Source organism: Typopeltis vanoorti, chromosome 2 (assembly GCF_054136105.1).
Source record: "Typopeltis vanoorti isolate ZY-2024b chromosome 2, IOZ_Tvanoo_1.0, whole genome shotgun sequence".
Taxonomy (NCBI): Eukaryota; Metazoa; Arthropoda; class Arachnida; order Uropygi; family Thelyphonidae; genus Typopeltis; species Typopeltis vanoorti.
In genome coordinates this window covers 95,212,843-95,236,893 of record NC_143550.1, presented here as the reverse complement: position 1 = coordinate 95,236,893, position 24,051 = coordinate 95,212,843, and the positions used below count along the sequence as shown (strand labels likewise).

Below are 24,051 nucleotides of genomic sequence, written 5' to 3'. Positions count from 1 at the left end.
AAATTAAGATTAACAGCTAGGAAAGGAAAATACAGATTGAATACTAGCTATTATTTGCTGTAGTTAAGTAAGAAACATAATGATAAATTATTATTATACAGTAACATAATATCTGTAATTATCTATGAACATAATTCTACTTACCAACAATACGATCTCTTAATTCATCAGGATGTAATTTTGTGGCTCCCAAAGGTGGTAAAAGTGGGGTTTTAATCCTACTGGCTGTATTCATTGTTTCTGTTTGTATCTGAACATATTGAGCACGAGCAGAATGAGGATTAGGAACTGATGTTTGAACCTGGTTGCCACGAACCCTGTTGAACACATTCTTATCACCATCTTGGGCAAAAGAAACTTGATGTGGTAAAGACAATTTCCTAAGGAAACTTAATGTTGCACTTGAACCAGTATCACATATAGACTGTGGTGGCTGAGATTCACAATTATTTCCAATAGCTAATAATAGTTGCAGCGGTTTTGAATAGCCTAATGATTTTGGCAAACTTGACAGATTGTTATAGCTAACATTAAGTTTTGTTAAAGATTCCATTTTGCCCATGTCATCAGGTAGTCCCTTCAAGATATTATGAGATAGGTCTATGCGTTCAAGTTTCACAAGGCGAGTAAAAGAAGAAGGCAATAATAGAAGATAATTGTTATTTATTATTAATTCTTTCAGATGAAACAAAAGCCCAATGCTTTCAGGTAATACTGATATCTGATTATAACTTACATTCATATATGATAAGTGAGGCAATCGAAAAGGAAGTTCAGAGGGTAGTGTTGTAAGGCAGTTGAAAGAGGCATTCATGTGTTCATAAAGTGAGATAGAATCTCGTATGTTCCATGGTAATTCTGTAAGGCACTTTTCTGAATACTCCCCATTTATGTGCTGAAAGAAAAATAAATAAATAAATAAATAAAAAGAGTATTATACAGATTATATGTTTTGCTTTGCTATAATTAATAAAAGAGAATAAATGAATCTATCTATTAGAATACATAAAAAAAACATATACAACATAAAAGGACTCTCAGCTCCTTCAAATGTAAACCTTAAGTTTCAAATACAGCAGATGATTACTCACCATAACCAAAATCTGGAAAGCTGCTGTAATAACAACTAAGGCAATTTAACAATACAGTCAGCGAAGACAAGGAATGAAATGCCAGAACAATGACAGTCATGTGCATGAATGGCAACAGTGGTGCTCTTTGTGGTAATTTCTGATATTAATTCTGAAGGGAAGACTGGTGGTGAGAAAAAATCTATCCACATACCACCATCAGTTCTATTGCAGTTAACCAGGTTTTGTAGTGCCTATTTAAACTGGGATTTGTGAAGTAGCCCAGCATTCTTCCATCTGATGAAATGGTCTCCATCCAAGGTATGTTGTGTGCTAGTCCACTATTTTTGGTTGTCTATTCCAGAAGTATTTTTTACATTCTTTTTTTTTTTTTTTGATGAAGATGGTCTGTTCTATTTGTCCAAAATGCTAATTCTCATACTGATAGGGAATAACGTAGACCTTGAGAAGGAGAGAGGATCCTAGGGGTCCTTGATTTGTCTTTGCAAGATGGAAACTTTGTTTAGAGGTTCGTACATGTTTTAATTCTCTATTGTTTTAGGAGGGAGATTCAGTTTATCTGTCTTACCACTGATGTAGGGTAAAGTTATGGTGTACATATAGTCTGGTGGTGGGTTTGTTTCTTTTTATAGAATTTGGCGAGGGTTTCCCCTGTGGCATCCATTTGATCTGAATAAGGTAAACAGAACTTGCTATTCTGGGTAGAGTGCTAGTCCTGAGGAGATGAAACTTGCTCTGTCCTGGAGGTTCAAGTTTTTGGGATTATTGATGTGAAGTGTCTGTAGGTATCTGCCTATGTGTGTGTGTGTGTGTGTGTGTGTGTGTGTGTGTGGGCTTACAGTAGAACACAAGAGGAATCCATCCAATTGCCTAGTGATGAAAGTATCCAATAAAGTTAGAGTTCCTTATTTTTCCTCTTCAACAGTTAAACTAATTCAGATATGGATATTGATGAAAAAATGTAAAAAGTAAGAAAGAGCCTGTGAGCCATGCAGCCGAATGGCAAAGATATCGGCTAATATACCTCAGCTATACTTTGGGCTGGGGGGGAGGGGAGGGAAGAGGCTGATTTAAGTACCAAATTTTCAAATGATTCTTTGTATAAGTTATTAATAGGTGATCCAAGGAAGGGGAGGGGAGCTCACTGCCACACCATTAATTTGTTTAAAGAAGTGGTTGTTCTAGCTAAAATACCTGATGGTGTGATGGCAGTAAGAAGTGATATGTGATCATGCATAGATTTTGGCACACTCTCGTTTCTTCCCATCAGCATTAATAACAAATTATCACAAAAGCACCACTGTTGCCCTCCATGCATGCGATTGTCTCTGTACATCTTAGGACATTTCATTCCTTGTCTTTGCTGATTGTCTATTGTTGAAGTTGCCTTTGATAATGCTAGCTTGAGCTGATGAAATGTTAGCTTGTAAATAATTAATTTTAATCAATAAATCATTCATTTTCATTCCAATTTCATGCAGTTTTGTTCATGAAACTTCAGCATGAATCATTGCAACAGCTGTGAAGATTTAACCATGGAAATATAGTAATCTTTTGTTCCATGTAAATACAAAAGGTTACAGAATCATGTGGTTTTCCATCTTTACTGAGATTTTTCATTATGTATTTATTATATATTATTGTTATTATGTGACACTTGCAAGGACTCAATGAGGGAGAGCACCTACTTCTACAACTCTCTGTCTCCACCAACTCAATCATACCAACCTACCACTACCATCATCTACACCAACATCACTACTAGTATTTTTTTGTCTGTAAATTTGTGTGTGTGTGTGTGTGTGTGTGTGTGTGTGTGTGTGTGTGTGTGTGTGTGTGTGTGTGTGTGTGTGTGTGTGTGTGTGTGTGTGTGTGTGTGTGTGTGTGTTCTCAAGGTCGATTTGTCTGTATGTGGGATGAAAACTAGTTTCTGGCTAACTCACCTTCATATGAGTCTCATAACTCAACATATGAGACTGGCTAACTCATCTTCAACTGAAAAAACCCACATAAAGATTCCTCTCATCACAACAAGAATCAAACTCAGGCCTTTTCCAATCAAAGGGCACAATGTATGTACCATCGTTCTTCCAACTGCACTACGGAGGGTTCTATTTTTGTTATGTCTCTGTTTATTATTTAATCTTTTATTTTAGTACATGGCAGAAAGGAAAAGAGAAAGAAGACAATAGTGTCAGGATTTAACAAGAATGTTAGGCAAGGGTGTTAGGATTAATTTTTTTGCCTGGAGAGTGGTGAATGGAAGAAATGAATCCCAAATCTCAAGATCTTACATTTAGTTGCATTCGCCTGTGGAGCTTATTCATTTGACCTTTTCCAGTTTATTCAAATCCTCATGAAGGCCCACAACATAAGTATTATTACTAATAAACCTTACCAGTTTACATCATCTGCAAACAACTGAATACTCCCTGAAATCCAATGTCATTGACATAATGGTTAAGCAGTAGAGATCCCAGTATTGAGCCCTGTGGCCTTCCTCTTCCTTGACACTGCATCCTTGTACACAACTCTCTGATATCTATTGAACTGCCAATCTCCAATCCAATTCACCAAACTTGATATCTAAATCCATATACTGTAATTTAAATAACAGCTTATTATATGACATTCTGTCAAATGTCTTTAAAAGAAATAAAAAAAGCAGACGTGCCTTTCCCTCATCAACCACTCATTACATTATAAAAGGTAATAATAGTAGATTACTGAAACAAGAAGACCCTTTAACATCCTCATACTGACCTTCACAGGTAACATGACTCTCATTTTCCCCATTTTGCAATGATCTCTCACTAATTTCTCCATAATTTCTCCATTTGGCCAGACTGGCTGGCCGAGTAGTTAGCGTATCTGCTCTCCAGTCAAAAGGCTGCAGGTTCGAATCCTGCCGTGGGCATGAATGTTTGTGACTGTCTGTGGAAATACTAGTGGTGGTGGTCGGCGGTAGATGGTGTTGGTATAGTTGCGGTCAGTTGGTGGATTGAGTGGTGGAGACAGAGTTGTAAAGAAGGTGCCCTCCCTCGATAAGTCTTGGACTCCCTGGAGGTGTCAAATAATAATAATAATAATCTTAACAACTATGAAGATATTTCTCCTTAAAGTAGTTCTGCCACCATCTTTATGCAATGGCATTATTTTACCCTCCTTGGTACCTTTCTAGTATGCTGGAGTCAGTGGTTCCTTAGCATTCATCCCAGGCTGTGCGCCATACATAATGTGACCTAGTAAGTACAGCACAAAACACATCCTGGGTGAAGGTATTAAAGCACGTGGAGAAATCCCATCCAGTTCTACTGTCTTAACGATTTCCAGAATACTAGGTACTCAAAACACATTCTTCTCATGAACTTCTAAACTATGAATCCTTCCTATCCCTCTAGTAATAAAACTTGATTCCCAGGATGAAATATTCCAATAAATGATCATTACATTACACCTTGGATCTCAGCACTAGTTTCTTTTCATATTCCAGTTCCAGTTTTGTCTTCCTTACTACACTAGTCCCTTTCCTGGCTTTAGTCTTATATTCTCCATGCAACTTCTGCTATACTTTTTCCATAACCTCTTCTACATCTGCAGTTTCTGTTTGATTTCATTAGTCTTCCAATATATACTAAAATGTATTATATTGCTTTCATTTGAGGTATGCAACTTTCTACTACTGTTGATAAATATATCTTCATGAGCTGCCATGAACTTGTGATATCTTTGCTTAAAATTCTTCCATCCATGGAACTGCACCAAGCAGTTGATTCCCAAGATCATTATATAATCATCTGCCTTATAATTCCACTTCCTTTCTTCTTAATATTTCTGCATGTTTATTCATTCTCTGAGTTTAATACATGATCAATCTAGCTATAATTTCAAGCATCCTTAAAAAAGCACACAAAATGATACTGGTTAACAGTAACTAAAAGTTATATCACAACTGCCAGGTACAAAAAAACAATCCCTATCCCTTCAAATCTGAAAGCTGATTTTCATATCACCAAAAAATAGTAGTCACATCACACACAGAAGCATCAACATGCCTACTTAAAATCAGAAACTGCTGGCCAGCACTATCAATTAACAGGCAATCTTCCTTTCCACATAAACACTGGCAATTTCTGAAGAAAATCAACTGGAAAGAAAAGCGATGACTAGATATTTATTATTATTCCAGGCCTCCATGAAGTCATAAGACTCACCATAGGGAGAGCCCATACCACTCCTTAAACCCATTTACTGTCTGCACATTCACCACTCTATTAAGCAATGAATTCATAGTCCAACCACCCTCCAAAATAAAACCATTTCTCATCTACCTACTCACCACCTCCTTTTAAATGTCTCAATCATGTCCCTTCTCCCTTTTTTTTCTTCTTCTAATCACTAAATTCTGCAGTTTGCATACCCTGAGTCTCTCCTATAAAGTCCTGATATTATTTTGGTTATTTAACTGTGCACCTTCTCCAAGGTTAACCTATTGTCTTCAAATCCAAGTGACCAGATTAGGGCTTTATACAGTGGAATCAATTATCTCTACTGGTCAAAGTCCTTAGCATTGCAGCAGTTCTCTGGGTTATCTTCACTACCTTTGCAATATGTGCCTTAGACATCAAATTTTTATCTACTATTACCCTTGTCTTGATCTACTTCCTCAAGTATAGATCTACCAATTGAATATGCAGTCTTCCATCAGTGAATCCTAAATTTAAAAACCTTACATATAGCTGCATTAAACCGATATCCCCATGCAATAGCCCATCTGTCTAGCTTATTTAAATCATCCCAAAGAGCTACAACATCAGCACTATTACTAATAACCCTTCTAAGCTTCAAATAATCTGCAAACAACTTTATGTTCCCCTGCAATGACAACAACATTGACATAAAGGTTAAAAAGCAAAAGTCCCAGCAGCGATTCCTAAGAACCCCAATTGTGACCTTTCCTCTTCCTTGCTACTGCACCCCAATACACAACTCTCTGAATCTATCAGAGAGCCTATTTCCAATTTAGGATCCAATTCACTAACCTGATATATAACTCCATATGTTGCAACTTAAATATCAACTTATTGTGTGGCACCCTATCAAATACTTTGCAAAATCCAAAAAAACCCTTCTCCTCATCAACCGCTCTTGTCACTTTATTATAAAAGACAAAGAAATTACTGAAACAAGAGTGCTCTTTAACAAATCCATGCTGACCTTCACAGATAATGTGACTCTCATCTACCCAATTTTGTATACAATCTGTCACTAATTTCTTCAAAATCTTAATGACCACAAAAGAAATATAAACTGATCTATAGTTTTATGCCTGCATTCTATCACCACCACCACCCTTGTGCAACAGCCCTATCTTATCCTCCTTCCACTCACGGACACTTTTCCGGGTCAATGGAACTGTTGGTTCCTTAGCACATTCCCTTAAAATGCATGGGGAAATCCCATTCAGTCCCACTGCCACATAGATATCTGATATCTAATATAAATATTAGTGTCATATAGATATTTGATGGAACTTTTCCCTTCACCAGTATACACTGTTAGCAGATACCACATAAACCATTCAAGGTTACTTTACTAGAGATAGTAAAATCCATGAACATCACATTATCCAATAACAAATTCCTATTGAATAGAAACAGCACAGTTCATTCCACATAAGACATGTGGAACACAAACAACATAATTAAACCTAGTATAGTCAGGAAAAACCATACTTAAAACTAGTTTCCCTCTTACCCCTCCTCTCCAAAAAACTAAAAATTCCATAACTATTCTCTGCCTACATGGAATCAGATCACAGTTTAGTGATTGCCAATATCAAGTTGAAACTCAAATGACAAGTGAAGCACAGAGTCGGAGAAACATAAGGATACTTATGTCTCTCTTAATTCCCAATGATTGGAGTAGAGCTCTCATAGTACCCATATATAAAAAGGGAAATAAAACTGAATGTGAGAATTACAGAGGTATTTCCCTACTGAGTGTTCCTGGCAAGATCTATGCAAGTATACTTGAGAAACGGTTGAGAAGAATTGTGGAAGAAAAGCTGGGTGAAGAACAAGCTGGATTCAGGTCAAATAGAAGCTGTCAGGATCAGCTCTTCACTTTACGACATATAGTGGAGAAGTCATGGGAATATAACAAAGATCTGTATTTAAGTTTTGTCGATTTGGAAAAGGAATATGACAAGGTGCCAAGAGAGAAGCTATTCAATACGCTGCAGTTATATGGTGTCAATGATGCATTATATCAAGCAATACTTAGTCTTTATTTGAGTTGTAAGTCAGCAGTTAGAATTGAAGGAAGTACAGGAAGGTGGTTTAATGTTAAATCAGGTGTGAGACAAGGATGTACATTATCCCCTCTGTTATTCATTATCTATATGGATCACATTATGAAGGAAAGTGGTATTAAACATGATATCAAAATTGGAGATGTTAATGTCAGCTCTTTGCTTTATGCGGATGATGTTATATTTCTAAATAAATCCACTACAAGTCTGCAAGATTCTCTGACTAAACTGAATAACTGTTGTAATAGATATGGTGTGAAGGTCAGCAATAAAAAGACAAAGACAATGAAAACAGGCAGAATTATTGAAAATGTCAACTGTGTTGTAAATGGAGAACCTGTGGAACAAGTAACATATTTCAGCTACTTAGGCACGATTTTTACTGAAGATAGTAAATTAAATATGGAAATAGACAACAGAATCAGCAAAGCTGGTATGGTGGGAAGTCAATTGAATAAATTCATATGGAATAAGAGAGAAATTAGTCGGAACACTAAATTAGCAGTATACAAGACAGTGGTCAAACCAGTTTTAACTTATGGATCTGAGATCATGATATGAATACTGGGTCAGAAGTAAAACACTTGACCAAAGACTAGAGACTGCAGATATGAGAGTCCTGAGAAAGATTAGAGGCATGAACAGATGACATCAATGGCAATATCATATTAAAAATGAGGATATTAGGAAAGAACTTGACATTGTCAGCATCCAGGAATGCGTTAGCAGAGCTAATCTTAGGTGGTATGGTCACTTAAATAGAATGGGAGAGAAAAGATTAGCAAAACAAGTGTTCTCTGCCAGGTTGGCAGGAAAACGACCCAGAGGAAGACCAAGATATAGGTGGATTGATATGGTACAAAGTGTCTTAGATGATAGAAATATAAGATCTGATAATGTTGGAGTCTTGACAAGTAACAGACTAATTTGGAGGAAAATTGTAGATAGGAAGTTAGTAATGATGTAGTTTTTTCATGTAGTACTATCATATCCTGTACTCCCCTTGAGGGTACATGGCAGGAATTTGATGATGATGTCTCTCTTATACATAAGGATACTGAATGAGGAAATCAGGGAGGCTTACAGGAAAGTGCTCAAGTGCTGAAATCCATCAAAGAAAAGGAACTGAAAGATAACAACAAAATGGTGCCTGCAGTTGAGAGTAGTGGAAGAAACCAAAGAAGTGAATCTCACAACAAGCATTAAAGTTAATCCAAGAAAAAAACACACTAAAGATTAGGAGAGATATTCTGTGTAAATGGAAGAACAGTATAAAGGTAATGAAGTGAAGAAGGTGGTTAAAAGAGACAAATCAAAGTGGTTAGAGGAACAATGAGAATATCAACAAATACTATGATGAATATAGAATAAAAGAAGTATACAAGATGATCAAACACATCAACGAGAAATGGAGCCAAAGCAGAGAACTATAAAAAATGAAAAGAGTGAAATCTTGATGGATGTAGAAGAAATAAGAGAGATGGAAAAGATACTGTTCAGTTATGTAAGACACAGGGGGGAGGGGGTAAATGTCCGAACAAGTTCGATTGATGAATTGAGGGAATTAACAGAAAGGATAAGGAAACTAATGGAAGAAAACCTAGAAGATGAACATATAGGATTCAGAAGAGACAGTAGTACTGTGCACCAAATATTAATGTTGAAGTTAATTGTGGAGAAAGCCTTACATAAAAATAAAAATATTCATGCCATTTTGTTGACTTTCAGAGCACATTCAAGAGTATGAATTATGAACTCAAATCTCCTGGAGTAGACAGGAACCAGATATATTTATTGCAGAATATCAATGATAATACAGAAGTACTGTGATAAATTGTGGAGAAACAGGAAGATAGTTAAGAGGCATGAGACAAGGAAATCCAATATCTTCAAACATCTTTATCATGCTGCTGGAAAGAACAATGGATGTCAAAGAAAAATATAAATGAAGGTACAAAAATCAATGATTAATGATTTGCAGATGACAGTCATTAGTAAAGATGAAGAACTAGACAGGATAGTGCTGAAGTTAAGGGAAGATATTGATAATGAATATCAAAAAAACAAAAAACAATGATATTTGGAGAGAAGAGGAATTAAAAATCAATTAAAGATAAACAGACAAGACATGGAAGAGGAACTTTGTGCACCTAGGAAACAAAATGACACGTGATTTTGACTGTAAAAAAAAGAGATGGTCTCCGATGACAAAAGCAAAAGTAAATCTTCAGACAATGGATAAGATATGGAAAAGTAAATCGGTGGTTCTTGCCACAAAACTGAGAAGGCTGAAAACATACCCATTCACAAGTGCTCTCTACAGTTGTAAGACATGGTTTTGTGAATGGTAGATCATGCCTCGGTAACTTGCTCAAGTTTTATAACACAGTGACGGCTGAACTGGATAAGGGTAATGGGTTTACAGTGATTCTACTGGACCTTGCTAAGGCCTTTGACAGGATACCACATGGAATTCTAATCAGTAAATTGCAGCATATGGGAATGGACATAGGGTTGGTGAGATGGATAGGAGGGTGGTTGAAGGAGAGATATCAGAGAGTGGTTTACTCAGGAGTAGAGTCCACAAGACGGCCTGTGACTAGTGGTGTGCCACAAGGATCTGTTCTTGGACCACTGCTGTTTAATTTGTTCATAAATGATATAGGAAAGGATTTGAGAGGAACAGTTCATTTGTTTGCGGATGATGCGAAGTTGGGTAGGGCAATAGCGAATGCAGATGACGTCAAAATTTTGCAGGATGATTTGGATAGATTGGAGGTCTGGGCTAGGGAGAATGGATGTCAATTTAATGTGGCAAAATGTAAAGTTATGCATTTTGGGGTGAAAAGATTGGAGGCAGTTTACTGCATTGGTGGAACCGTGCTCCAGGAAATTGATGAGGCACGAGATTTAGGAGTGTTGGTGGATAAGGAATTGAAATTTAGGGGACACATTGCAAAAGTGGCCAAATCAGCTCATCAAATCACTTGGTTGCTGAAGAATACGTTGACAAGCAGAGACAAGCAGGTTATTGTTCCTCTGTATCGAGCCTTGATAAGACCCCATCTCGACTACTGTGCTCAGATTTGGTCACCTAGGTTTCTTCTTGATGGGGAGGAGGTGGAGAAGATCCAGAGACGAGTGATCAAGATGATAGCAGGTCTGTGGAATGAACTGTATGAGAACAGGTTGAGGATTTGTGGGTTGCAAAAATTGGTTGATAGGCGGAGGAGGGGAGATATGATTGAGACATTCAAATTACTGAAGGGTTTCTATAAAATTAATTCAGAAGATATTTTTGAGAACAGGGCTGGTTGTGGGAGGACTAGGGGACATCCATGGAAACTGGACAAAAGTGTGGTTAGTAAAGGTGTTAGAGCTGGGTTCTTTACTTTTAGAGTAGTGAATGAGTGGAATGTGCTCCCTGAGTCTGTGGTGGATGCTGTGACAGTGAAAGAGTTTAAGGCGAGGTATGATAGATACTGTATGAATGTCGAATAGTTGTGATGAATATGATTGGGGCCTCCCTCGATGAGTCTAATGACTCCCTGGAGTTGCCCGTAATAATAGTAATAATAATAATGGCCAAAGACTCTGTGACATGAACACTGGCTTTTGAAAGAACATGTTCTAGAAAGTGGATGTGTGCATAAGGTAACAAATGAAGAACTGTATGGGAAGGTAAACTGCAAAGAGAATCTAATGCAAAAAATAATTCAAAGGAAACTTAAGCTTTCGACATATCTACAGTATGGATAACAGTAGAAAGATCGCAACCTTGATGTTTGGTACAATGGACAGTACAAACAGAAGAGATAGCCAAGATGACAGTGAGCAGATGATGTGAAGGAATGGTGTGGAAAGAGTTTGCAGGATTTGAGTCATCTGGCAATGGACAGAGAGAAATAGCAAGGAATAGTAAAAAGAACACTAAACACCAATGGACACTGAATGATTGGACAATGATGATTCTCTGCCTAAAAATTACTCCAGAAAAATAATCAAAATTCTGTAAAAGTATGACCTGTCACTAAGTTCAAATGGTCACTGAATTAACTTTTCTTATCTGCTCTACCAAAGATGGAACATATAATCTCTTTCCCTAATCTAGGATATAACAAATCTTCTGTTCATTCAAGCAATCATGTTATGACTAAATGGAAAATCTACCATTATCAGAATGAAAAAATCAAGTTCACACAAAGGTATAATTATTATGGAATTTCCACAGTACATCAATGGAGAGAAAAATTACATTTTACAGGGTTTAAGTAAGACAAATTTTATTTTGCAGAGTGAAAAAAAAAGGCCAGTAACACCCCCCACTCTACTTTTAACATGCAAGGGGAATGCAAAAAGTGTGCACATCAAATCTTTTATTATTTTTCTCTGCATTTATCTGTTGTTTGCTTTCTACCTGTTAACTCAGTTCTTTAGAAAATCAACAGAACCTTAGTTTAAAATCAACTATAAATCAGTTTCTTGAGTAATACTGTTTATTCCTGGACTTTGATTGTATCTGCACCTCAATAAAAATAACAATGTACACAGACTACAATTGTGCTATGTAAAATGTCATAAAAGCTCAGACATAAAATACTTACTTTACAATATGCTCTGTAATCAACTTTATGACTCAGATCAAGTTCTTTTCTTTCATCTTCTTGCAGAGGTGCCAAATCATGCATTTCAACATTGCCCATGTTCAAAATTATAAGGTTCTTTCATCTTACTAGAGAAATCCACCTAAAATTGTATATACAATACACATCAGAATAATTTTCCTATGGTAAAAAAAGAAGTCAAATCTAATTTAAATTATTATTACACTATAAGTCATCCATAAATGAAGAAATCAGAAAAATTGGGTGAACTAAAATGGCAATGTCAAACTTCACTGATACTTTGTATACCAATCCCAAATGCACATACCCAAATGGTATACAAAGTATCAGTGAAGATGACACTTTGTATACCAATCCCAGATAAATTATTATCACCAGACTTCTATGGAATTGAAACACTTGTCATAGGAGGTCTCACTGTCACATATAGCCTATTAAAACATGCCTCAAACTCAGTTCTTTTTTTGAGACGGTAAGCAATGGCACAGCATACCGGCAACTCTATTAACAGTGAAGTATGACATATGGATGCGGTACATTTAGAAATGTGTAATATTCAGTAATTTTTTTACACCTTTACCTTTAATTTAAATGCAAGCACAGATAATAAAAACAATTAAATAAATTGTATGCCAGCTGGTTGCAATACCCACTCTCACCAACAGGCTAAGATTTGAATCCTGCCATGGACATGAATGTGTATGCGAATGTCTTTAGGTGGAAGATGAATTTCATTGCTCAGTGCCCTGCTTATTGGAGATCTGAAGTGGCTTGGGAAAGTTTCATGTTTGTCTCCAGAGCAAGAACTATGTAAAAAAAAAAAAAAACAGCCTAGCTATGGGTGAACTGCCACCCAGAAAAGATTTACAAATTTCCCTGGTGACAGTCACTAACTCACTCATACTCACACACACACAAAAAAAATCAATAATATGAAAATAGTAAAGTTTGAAATTATTGAAAGAAAAACAAAGAAATGCATCTTTGTATCCTTTTATATATATAAAGATGTACATAAATACACCTAGAAAGCAAGCCTGAAATCTACTATTGATTAGATAATATGAAATATAACAAACAGAAGATATGCTGTTAGAGAAAACATATCAAGATCTCCAAAACAGCTATGATTAAAGAAATAAAAACCCATAGAAAGTGCACATAACATAAAACTATTACATTAGAAAAGAATATTAAAAAAATTAGGTGAGAATTTATTAGAAATAGAGGTAAATGAAAATCCAGAAATAGTTGTGTATGGAGGAGTGATATTCCAAAAGAGGAAGGTCACTAGTGGAATGCCATAGAAGTCTGTTTCAGATCATTATTGTCTAACTTGCATGTTAATGATACTGAGACAGGCTTAAATGACAATCAGTAAAGTGCAGTGGGAATTCCAGACGGTGTGCTATAGTAAGGTAACATTATTAAAAAAATCATTAAATTTGTATTAAAAAAAAAAATCTTACTTTATTAAGAAAAGTCTACTCTATTTCTACATCAGTTAAATCCTGCTAAATTTGGAAGATGTGAACATTTCTTCCACAGTCTTAAATTTTTAATTTGATCTTGTATTATCAGTTTGAAAAATGTGTACATAAGATATCTTCGGCACTGTTTCAAGTTGTCGAATAGGATAAAAATAAATACCAGTTTAAAAAAAAAACAGTCATCCAACAGAAAACCACATGGAATAACTAACTATACTGCACTTCTTGGCTGAAGGTAACCTACTGAGTAGAACTAAGCTGCCTGTGCTGTTGATAGCCTATCCTAATTCTGTGGCTTTCTCTCTTTGAGAGGGTTGCAACTGATTACTAGGGAGATGATTAGAAAGCAAGGTAGTTTCCTGTTGCCTTCCTTGCCATAAGTATTTATGACTGTAGCCGAATGCGTGTGTTTCATGGAACCAGTTTACCTGTTTTGAGGGAGAAACAACCCTCTACCTCCATATGAGACCAGTTAACCCATCTTTAATAGAAAGAGACCAGATAAAGGTTCCTCATGTCATGGACAGGAATTGAACCCAGGTCTTTCTGACCAAAGGACTTCGTCTATACCAAATGAGCTACAGAGTAAGAGTACACACCTTTAATTCCCATGCAAATTTCATTCACTGTGCATGCACCAGCATGTGTGCTGATTAATTTCTGCTTACCTCTAGCAATAAAAATACATGTAGATGTCTGGCCACATTACTCTCTCTCTCTCCCTCTTTATATATGACTAGTCAAACATGTACTTAGATGACAATGCTCATCTTATCTGATTTCCAGTCACATTGTAAATATTAGTATTGTTATAACGTGACACCTCCAAGGAGTCTAAGGGCTTATTGTGGGAGGGCAATCTACTCCGGTACACCACAAATATCTCACCATCTCCTCTATTACTGAATTCTCCTACTACACACAACTACCACCAGTGCCATCTACTGCCCATCACTACCAACAACATTTTTTGTCTGTGCATCAACAGGATGAAAAACCCAAGTTTTCAAGAGAAAAAACCCTGCTATATCTGTATGAGATTGGCTAACTACCCTTCAACTGAAAAATATCCATATAAAGAATCCTCTCATTACAACAAGATTTGAACTCAGGACTTTTCAATCGAAGGGTGCAATGTACTGTCATTCTTCCAATTGTGCTAGGAAGGCACTTATCTTGATATTTCTAACAGTTCATGACTATTTATTCCAGATAAATAATTGATATAAATATTAAATAAATAAATAAATTTATTTAAAATAAATAATTGCTCAAAACTTTTTCTCCCACTGACGAGACCTCAATAAAGGTCGAAACCGGTCTGGGTAGTGGCCCTTCCCTTAATGCATAGCAGTATATGTGTCCACAAGGAGATGTGCTTTTGCATTGTGGGAGATACTGAGACAAGGAGTGATGAGAGCTAGGTCCACCTTTGCTACGAGTTGCCAAGGGATGTACCATCTTACCTCAGTCCTGAAGATATTTTCAAGTGCAAACTTTGTTTACTTACACTTGGATAAAGGATTAAACTAAATTTATTATATCTCTCTAAACCTCAAATCCTATCCACAGTTTTACTGATAACAATATCATTTCTCTTCAATGACAATCCTCCATTTCTCTTCTTCAAGAACCATATAGTACCCAAATGATTCAATCTTCAAAACTGAGTATTTAAACACTGATCTCCTCACCATTCTCATATGGAGCAATTCTACTCTAAAATCATACTATCCTCCCTCTTACTTTTTGATAATATTTCAATTTCAGTCTAGTTCAGTTTTCCCTACTTGGATTGACTTTCATATCCAGCTTATACTGGCATAAACATGCAACATTCATAGCTTCCTCAGCCTCCAAAAAGCTTCAACCTTGGTATCTCTTCTTGGTTGGGCTCCCACTGATGAAACCTCAATAAAGGTCAAAACCATTCTGGGTAGTGGCCTTTCCATAAATGCATAGCATTATACATGTTCATTAGGATATGTGTCTTGCATTATGGGATACTAAGGCAACTGATGTGAAGTCATTTGCCTCTATACACAAGTAGCCCAGTCGTGAAATTACTTCATCTCTTACACTTGGATAAAGGATGAAACCAAGAATATAATTTCTTGACATCTTTAATTTATAGTATAACCCTGAAAAAACTTTCAACATCTATCTCTAATCCAGAGTATTTTAGTAATAAGGTGTGACACCTGTTGACTACTTGTATATAGGAAATACGAGGGTAGTCTGAAAAGTTCTTGGCCTCGACCATAGATGGCAACACTATTGGCACAATTTTTTTTTTTTCTAAGTTGGTATGCCTGTCAAAGCATCCATGTGAAATTGCAAATCATCCTATCAAGCCTTATGATTAATTCTCTTCCGTCAAGACGGGTTGAGTACTTCATGAGTCCATCTTCACCACTCTTCTCTTAATGAAAACAACAACAGCCTTCAAGATCTTTCTTGAAAGATCTTGAAGGCTGTTGATCTTAGCAGATTTCTTAATATTGGTGAACAGAATGAATCAACAGAGATTACCTTACATTGCCCTACAGGGACAGAAAACCACTATAACAGAGAAGAGGCAGACCACGGATAAGCTGGATCACCAAAGCCTTATAAGTATTAGAATTAAAGCAAAATTAAGTAAAAGTGATTGAGCAAAAGGACAAAAGAGTTTGTACGTGTACTTGCAATGATAGCTTTGAGTCAACTGCTGAGTGTCATCGATCACTGCCTACTACACTGACAAGTGCCCCTGCTCACTGCAGATTGACGATAAGGTTTCGCATAACGTAAAAAAAATGGTGTTAACTGATTAATCACTCGCTTAAAGTGAGAAATAGTATAATTTTACTCAATGGCACTAAATGATTATTGCACATGGAAACAGGTCCACATCCAGCCCATCCCTAAGAAAGGTGATAAAATTCAACCAACGAATTACCATCCAATTGCTCTCACTTCTGTTCTCTCTAAAATTATGAAAAACATAAACAATCAATTCCTGAGCCACCTAGAGAACTAACAACTAAAGAGTGACTCGCAATATGGATTTCATCACTTGCAACCTATAGCCAATCTTCTAGCTTTCACCACCCACCTCTGGACTCAGGCCATGGAAAAATTCAGAGAAACAACTCGCATAGTTGCTCTCAAGATTTCTGAAGTATTTGATTGGGTTTAGAACAGGGTCTACTTAGCAAGCTGCTATCCTACGGTCTGCCTTCCACACTCTGCAACTGGTTCACCAACTTTCTCACTAGTCGCTCACCGTTGTGGTGGATGGTTTCCCCACCAAAACAAGAGTACCGCAGGGTTCCATTCTCTCACTCACTCTCTTACTCTTGTATATAAATGACATACTCTCTCAGACTTCCAGTCTTATCCATAGTTTTGCTGATGACAGTACACTCCATTCTTCCTTTTCATTTGGCAAACCTTGTAGTGCTCATGTATTAGAATCCTGAAGATTCACCATGACTAATGTCCTGAACTCTGTTTTTATGGGGTAAAAACAATTTTACCCCATATTTCAAATATTGAAATGTAGATTTCAATGCTCAGTCCTGTCTGATCTCACACAAGAAAGAGCATGCATTCCCCCAATACTTTCAAAATATATCCAAATACGATCAGATATCCCTTCTTGGACTGACCTATACTTCTGATCATTCCTGGTACAAACACATTTCAACTATAGCTTCTGCAGCCACCATAAAAAAACTTGGTGTACTTTTTCACACAAGACACTACTCCACACCTTCACAGCTGCTAACTCTATATAAATCCCAAATTCACCCAACTATGGAATATTGCTCTCATATTTGGGTGGTACATCAAAATCCTCTCTAAGATTCCTCAATGCTACCCAGAAGAGAGCAATCTGGTTAATTAATGAGCTCTCTCTCTTTCATATATTCACTTCAATTCCTTTCTCTCACACAGATATTAAGTTTCTGCCTTGTGCTTCTTCTATAGATACTTTTATGGACAGTGTTCTGCTGAACTGGCCACTATTAATCCTCTGCTTTCCTCTAAAATCATTAGAACAAGAGCCACTGCTAACCAACACCCTTTTACAGTCCATCTTGAAACTCATCAAACCAAATTCACTGCCTCCTCTTTCATTCCATCTACTTCTGTTCTTTGGTACAGCCTCACCACTAACAAACACAACCTTCAGTTATTCAAAAAAAAAAAAAAAATGTAAACAGATTTCTCCTTTCGATTTATCCTCTTTTCCCACACATAACACTAATCTGATATAGGTCTTGTGACCTTTCATGTGTGGGCAAAATAAATTCAAAAAAATCTTTTTAAACCATTCCACAGGATATCTACATCACCTCCATCAACTATTGTCCTCCCCAGTTTTATATCATTAGCAACTGAATATCTCCTCTTTAAATCTTTCTCTATATCATCAATATACAATTAAAGAGTAGTGGCCCTAATGCAGAAACCTGAGGTACTCTACTAGCAATCACCATTTGCCTTGATTCCACTTCACCATACACCCAACACCTTCTATCAGCCACTCTCCCCCTCATCCATAACACATGCCTCATATCTATTCCCATTTGCTACAGCTTATGTAATAGTTTTCCATGTGGTATTCTGTGAAATGTCTTTGTGAAGTCAGGCAGAATCCAATTCTGCTGTCACTTTATTATAAAATGTGAATAAATTACTAAGACCTCTCTTTTATAAAGCCATACATGCCCCTTATGGTATATCTTATTCCTATCCATCCATTCCTGAATTTTGCCTATAACCAACTTTTAGAGCCAAGTCCATGCGGTTAGCCTAGTGGCTGTGAGCTTTGCAACCACATGCCTGGGGAAGGAGTGTCCTAGGTTCGATTCCCATCAGTGACGTGAGGAGCTGAAGGTTCTTCCTCAGCCATAGCCAAGATAGTCAGTCTTGGGCGTGGACAGAAGGGTTTTTCCCCCAGTTTATCCTGAGATTTTTTCATCCTACAACAGGCAAACCGGCCTTGAGAACTTTACGGACATAGGATACACTGGGACATAGGGCTGACCACCTTATCCTGTGAACAGTTTGAGGTATGATGATTAATAAACCCTCGACACTGCAAGGTAAAAGAGGGAAAAGGAAGATGAGATGAGATTAGAGTCACTTTTATGTAAAGGAACTATCTTAACTTCTTTACACTCCCTTGGAACCTTGCCAGAAGTGAGATTTAGATTAAGCAACTTTGTCAGAGGCACTGCCAGTTCTCTTACACATTCGTGTAGCACATGGGCCGACATGCCATCCAGTCCTGCTACTATATTCACATTGATATATTTCAATAAGGAAAGCATCTCTTTGATTCCCAGATCGGTCTCTGTCACATCAAAGCAATATCCACCTGGAATGGATGATATGACCTTGAAAAACAATCACTTAGCATCTCAACTATTTTTTCTGCTTCTGTCTCTCCTACCATCAGAAATGAGTCAAAGTTATCCTTCCATAATCCTCATCTCTTACTTGTTACTTAGTGAAAAAACTCTTCTTGATTTACTTTAACCTACTTAGCTAATTTTCTCTCATATGATTTAGCCTTCCATACCATACTATTCACCTTTCTTGCCTACACTTTGTACTGCTAATGAGCATGTTGATCACTTTCTGTTTATATTTCTGCCAGAATGTCCCCCCCCCATTCTACTTTATATTACTACTCTTCTATTTAATCCCTACTCAGTTTATGCTCCTGACACTGGGTATGTAGTCCAATATAACCTCTCTCAAAAACAATCCCAGACAGCTCCCAATGCACTACTGACATTTTATCCTTGTAGCTTCTTATGCCATGGCACCACTCCAAGCTACCACCTAACCATATTCATAATCACAAGCTTTGTAATTCAACATAAACCCTATCTTGATTGAGAAATCCGCATGTCAGAACAAGACTGCATGGTCACTTTCCTAGATCAGGGGTAGAGTTGCTACTGTAGCTATAGATAGATCTTCTGATACTATTACCAGATCCTACATTCTCAAATGCCTAGTCTCCCTCCATCACATGCTGTTTCAGGTAATTATCCCTTAGTAACTGCATAAATTCCATTTCTATCTTGCCATTATGCCCTTTCCTCCTTTCATTCTATAGCCCCATAGCTGAACCCCCACATTATGCTAAGTTGCTCAGCCTACATCCATTGTGCTAAACTGCAAATGCATGGTCCAAATCTTCCTCTGCACCCCAAGATCCATAGCAGCAACTAACAATATATTTTGTCCTATTGGCCCATATCTCACATCAGATAGTCTCAAATTAACCATCACAATCAGATCCAAAATTCATCTGGTAGTTGAAGTTCATCAGCTATCATTAGTAATACCTCTCCTCCTATCCTATTCTCTCCATGAAGTTTTTGTTTGTTTTTTGAATTACAGCTAAAACTCATTTTTTAACCAAAGAGCATTGTCAAGGAAGACTGAGGTATAAACAGAATATTCTACAACTACATGCTTCAAAAATGAAAAACCTAATCCCCCCCCCCCATTCTGGAATATCATACTGGAATATTAAGCGCTTCCGTAGCGTAATTGGAAGAACGACGGTACATTGCACCCTTTGATTGTTTGAATAGGCCTAAGTTCGATTCTCATTGTGACGGGAGGAATCTTTATCTGGACGATTTTCAATTGAAGGTGAGTTAGCCGATCTCATACAGAGGTAGAAGGGTTTTTCCTCCCGGAAACTTGGATTTTTCATCCTGCATACAGGCAAATCGGCCCTTCAGAATACACGCAATTTACAGACATAGCATACTAGTTGTGGTGGTGGTGGAGGTGGGCGATAGATGGCGTTGATGGAGATGATTCGTAGTAGAGGTTCGGTGTAGTGGTTGAGACAGTTGTAGGTGTCCTCCTACGATGAGTCTTCGGACTCCTTGAAGGTGTCAGGAATAATAATACTGCCCATTTCAATGGACAGTATGCTATCAATATGAACAGAATGTACAACATGTATCAATATGGACAGCATGCTACTCTAAAATGTAGTCATACACTTCATGATGTCTATGATTACAATTTAGAGTAGCTGCTGCTGCTGCTATCAGCCTATTAAGAATGCATACCCAAATCTGACTTCCTTTTGTTGGGTGCAGATTCATATTCAGTTTTAAGGATCAAAGTGATTGCTCAACATTACAGGAAATGTAATCTTGTGTGCATGGGGGGGGGGGTGTAGGGAGGATTAACAGATCTATGTTATTATGCCAGCCTGGTTGGCCGAGTGGTTAGTGTGTCCACTCTCCAGCCAAAGAGCTGCTGGTTCGAATCCCACCGTGGGCATGGATGTTTGTGATTGTCTGTGGAAATAGTAGTGGTGGTCGGCGGTAGATGGCGTTGGTGTAGTTGCAGTCAGTTGGTGGATTCAGTGGTGAAGACAGAGTTGCAGAGCAGGTGCCCTCCCTCGACGAGTCTTTGGATTTCCTGGAAATGTCAAATAATAATAGTAATTATTACTACCTGACACCTCCAGGGAGTCCAAAGACTCATCAAGGGGGGAGAGCACCCACTCTACAACTCTGTCTCCACCACTCAATCCATCAACAAACTGCAACTACATCAACGCAATCTACCACCACCACTAGTATTTTCACAGACAATCACAAACAGTCATGCCCACGATGGGATTCCAACCTGCCATATTACCATATTTGAAATATGGTAATATGGTAATATGGCAGTAATATATTCATTTACCAGATTTGAAATATTGCATTCTTCATTAATACTATCTGTTTCAAATTCTGTTTTTGCCTTCTAATTCAAAAATATATATTATTATTATTACTTGAGACCTCCAGGGAGTCGAGGACTCATCGAGGGAGGCTGTAAATTACCCAACCCAGCTATCATACCAACCCTTGAATTCATTCACACTAGATGCACTCACTACCCGTAAGGGCAAATTATTCCACTCACTCGCTGCTCTCTGGGAGAAAAACCTAGCTCTTACCCCTTTCTTGACTGCAAATAAATATAACTTCCATGGATGCCCCCGTGTTCTCTCCCCACCTTCCATATAATGAAAAATCTCATCAGTTGAAATGCTATAACACCCATTCAAAAGTTTATACACTTCTATCATATCACCCCTCTTTCTCCTGTTAACCAGAGTCTGTAATCCACATACTCGTGATCTGTCCTCATAATCTAAATCCATAATCCGGATATAATCTTTGTAACTCTTCTTTGCACTCTTTCCACAGCTTCTTTATCCCCTTGGAACCTGGGAGACCAAATCTGCACACAGTAATCCAAGTGTGGTCTTATCAAAGCCTTATAAAGAGGCAAAATTACTTCCTTATCCTTACATGTCAAGGTTCGATTCAACATAGCAATTATCCTCTGAGTTGTATTTGCAACTTTTGCTATGTGACCTTTGAACTTTGATTCCTTGCCTCTTCAGTTTCTTGTAGCATAACCTTGCTAATATAATATGCCGCTGGAACTCTAATCACACCACAGTGCATAACTTTACACTTACTAACATTAAACTGACAGCCATTTTCGTTTGCCCAGATTTCCAGTCTATTCAAATCATTTTGTAATTGCTGAATATCAGTAGCATCCCTGATTGTCCTGCCTATCTTTGCATCATCAGCAAACAATTGCAAATCTGATGATAGACCCTGCTTGAACTAAATTGAACAATAATGGCCCAAGGACTGAACCCTGAGGTACATCACTGGTTACCTTAAATCTAGCAGATTCACACCCACTGTATACCACTTTTTGATATCTGTCTGTCAACCATCCCCTGATTCAAGTCAATAGATTATGTTCTAATCCCATATTCTCCAGTTTACACAACAGCCTATTGTGTGGTATCCTAGCAAATGCCTCAGAAAAATCCAACATTATCATAGTGTATCCATTCCCTTTATCCAGCTCGGCCGTAACATTGTTATAAAATATGAGCAAATTGTTAAAACATGACCTTCCTTTAGTAAACCCATGCTGTTCCCTGCAAGTATAGAATGCATGTCTACCCATTTCTGTATGTGAGTTCTTACCAACTTCTCTAAAATCTTCCCTACCACACCAGAGATACTAATAGGCCAGTAGTTAGACACATCAGTTTTTGCACCACCCTTGTGCAATGGAACTATCATACATTCCTTCCACTCCTATGGTATCATTCCTGAGCTGAGACTCAAGTTATACAAACGTGTGAAAGGCCTAGCCAATTCAGCTGAACATTCCTTTAACAAACGGGCAGATATACCATCTGTCCCTATTGACAAATTCTTATCCAGGTCACGCAAGAGCTCTTCAACCTCATTTTCATGAACCTCTAACTCTTCATCCAACGTAGCAGTAGCACCATGCTACATATACTTGGTTGATATATCTTAGCAAAGTGAGCACTCATTAACTGAACAATCTCCTTAGCTTCCGACACTCATGTACCATCTGCATTCAATAAAGTTATTCTTCCGCATTCATTCTTTCTTTTGCTTGCGACACAACGATAAAATTCTTTTGGATTGCCTTTAGCTTGCATGGCCAATTTCTTTTCATACTCCGTTTTAGCTTTTCTCACAATACTCATTACTTTTCAGGCCTGAGCTTTATATATTTCATAACTCCTCTCACTCTTATTCTCACGATATTCTTTCCACATAATCTTCTTCTTGTGGTTCTCTAGCTTAATAAGACTGCACATCCATTTAACTCCCAACCTATTTATTCTTTGAACACTAGGGATACATTCAGATACCGCCTCATTCAAGCACTTTTTCAAAGATTCCATGCATTGCTGACATTTATTCCATTCAGTAACTGATACCATGGGACCAAAGATAGTAATCGTCTAATTTGATCATAATTTCCAGAATTGTAATTCAGCATGTAGCCTGATTTAATCAAAGCTTCAATACAAGTAGATACTTCCCAAGAAAGAACAGCATGATCACTGTCACCAATTTGTGGTAAAATAGCCATACTCTTAATATAGATCTCTTCTGATGCTATGAGCAAATCCAACACTCTTTGACCTCTAGTTCCCTCTTTCACATGCTGCTGGAGAAAGCTATCTTGCAACAATTCAATAAATTCCTGTTCTTTCTGATCATGAGATTTCTCTTCTACCCAATCAATGTTTGGAAAATTAAAGTCACCCATAACGATCATTCGCTTGGTACCCATAAGGCTAAATTGGCGATCCATTTCTTCGTCCCCTACAACTGAACTGCCAGGTCTGTAGCAACACCCCACCATATATTTCATTCTGTTAAACTCCACTTCACATCAAATAGACTCAAACTCATCGCTGCATGGGACATTGCTACCATCATCATTTTCTTGTATTTCTACCCTAACTGGACTTAAGTCATCTGATATCATTAGTAGCACTCCTCCTCCTCTCCTTTCTCTTCTGTCATTCCTAAAAATAGTATATCCGTTACACTCGATCCCATTTACCATATCTGATTCTGATAGCCAGGTTTCACTAATGCCAACAATCTTAGGCCACATCGTATTCAATAAAGCAACAAACT

At 37.4% G+C, this 24,051-nt stretch overlaps 1 protein-coding gene across 1 annotated transcript in view; it reads right to left on the bottom strand.

Annotated features, from left to right (window-relative positions):
• The window catches only part of LOC150109269 (uncharacterized), a 228,200-nt gene that overhangs the window by 201,080 nt on the left and 3,069 nt on the right, over positions 1 to 24,051 (bottom strand). Inside the window, exons 2-3 of the mRNA XM_090401977.1 lie at positions 12,009 to 12,150; positions 145 to 895 (exon numbers count right to left, since the gene is read on the bottom strand). Coding sequence (XP_090258103.1) covers positions 145 to 895; positions 12,009 to 12,107 — 850 coding nt within the window. The 5' untranslated portion in view covers positions 12,108 to 12,150. The remainder of the gene's footprint in view (positions 1 to 144; positions 896 to 12,008; positions 12,151 to 24,051) is intronic.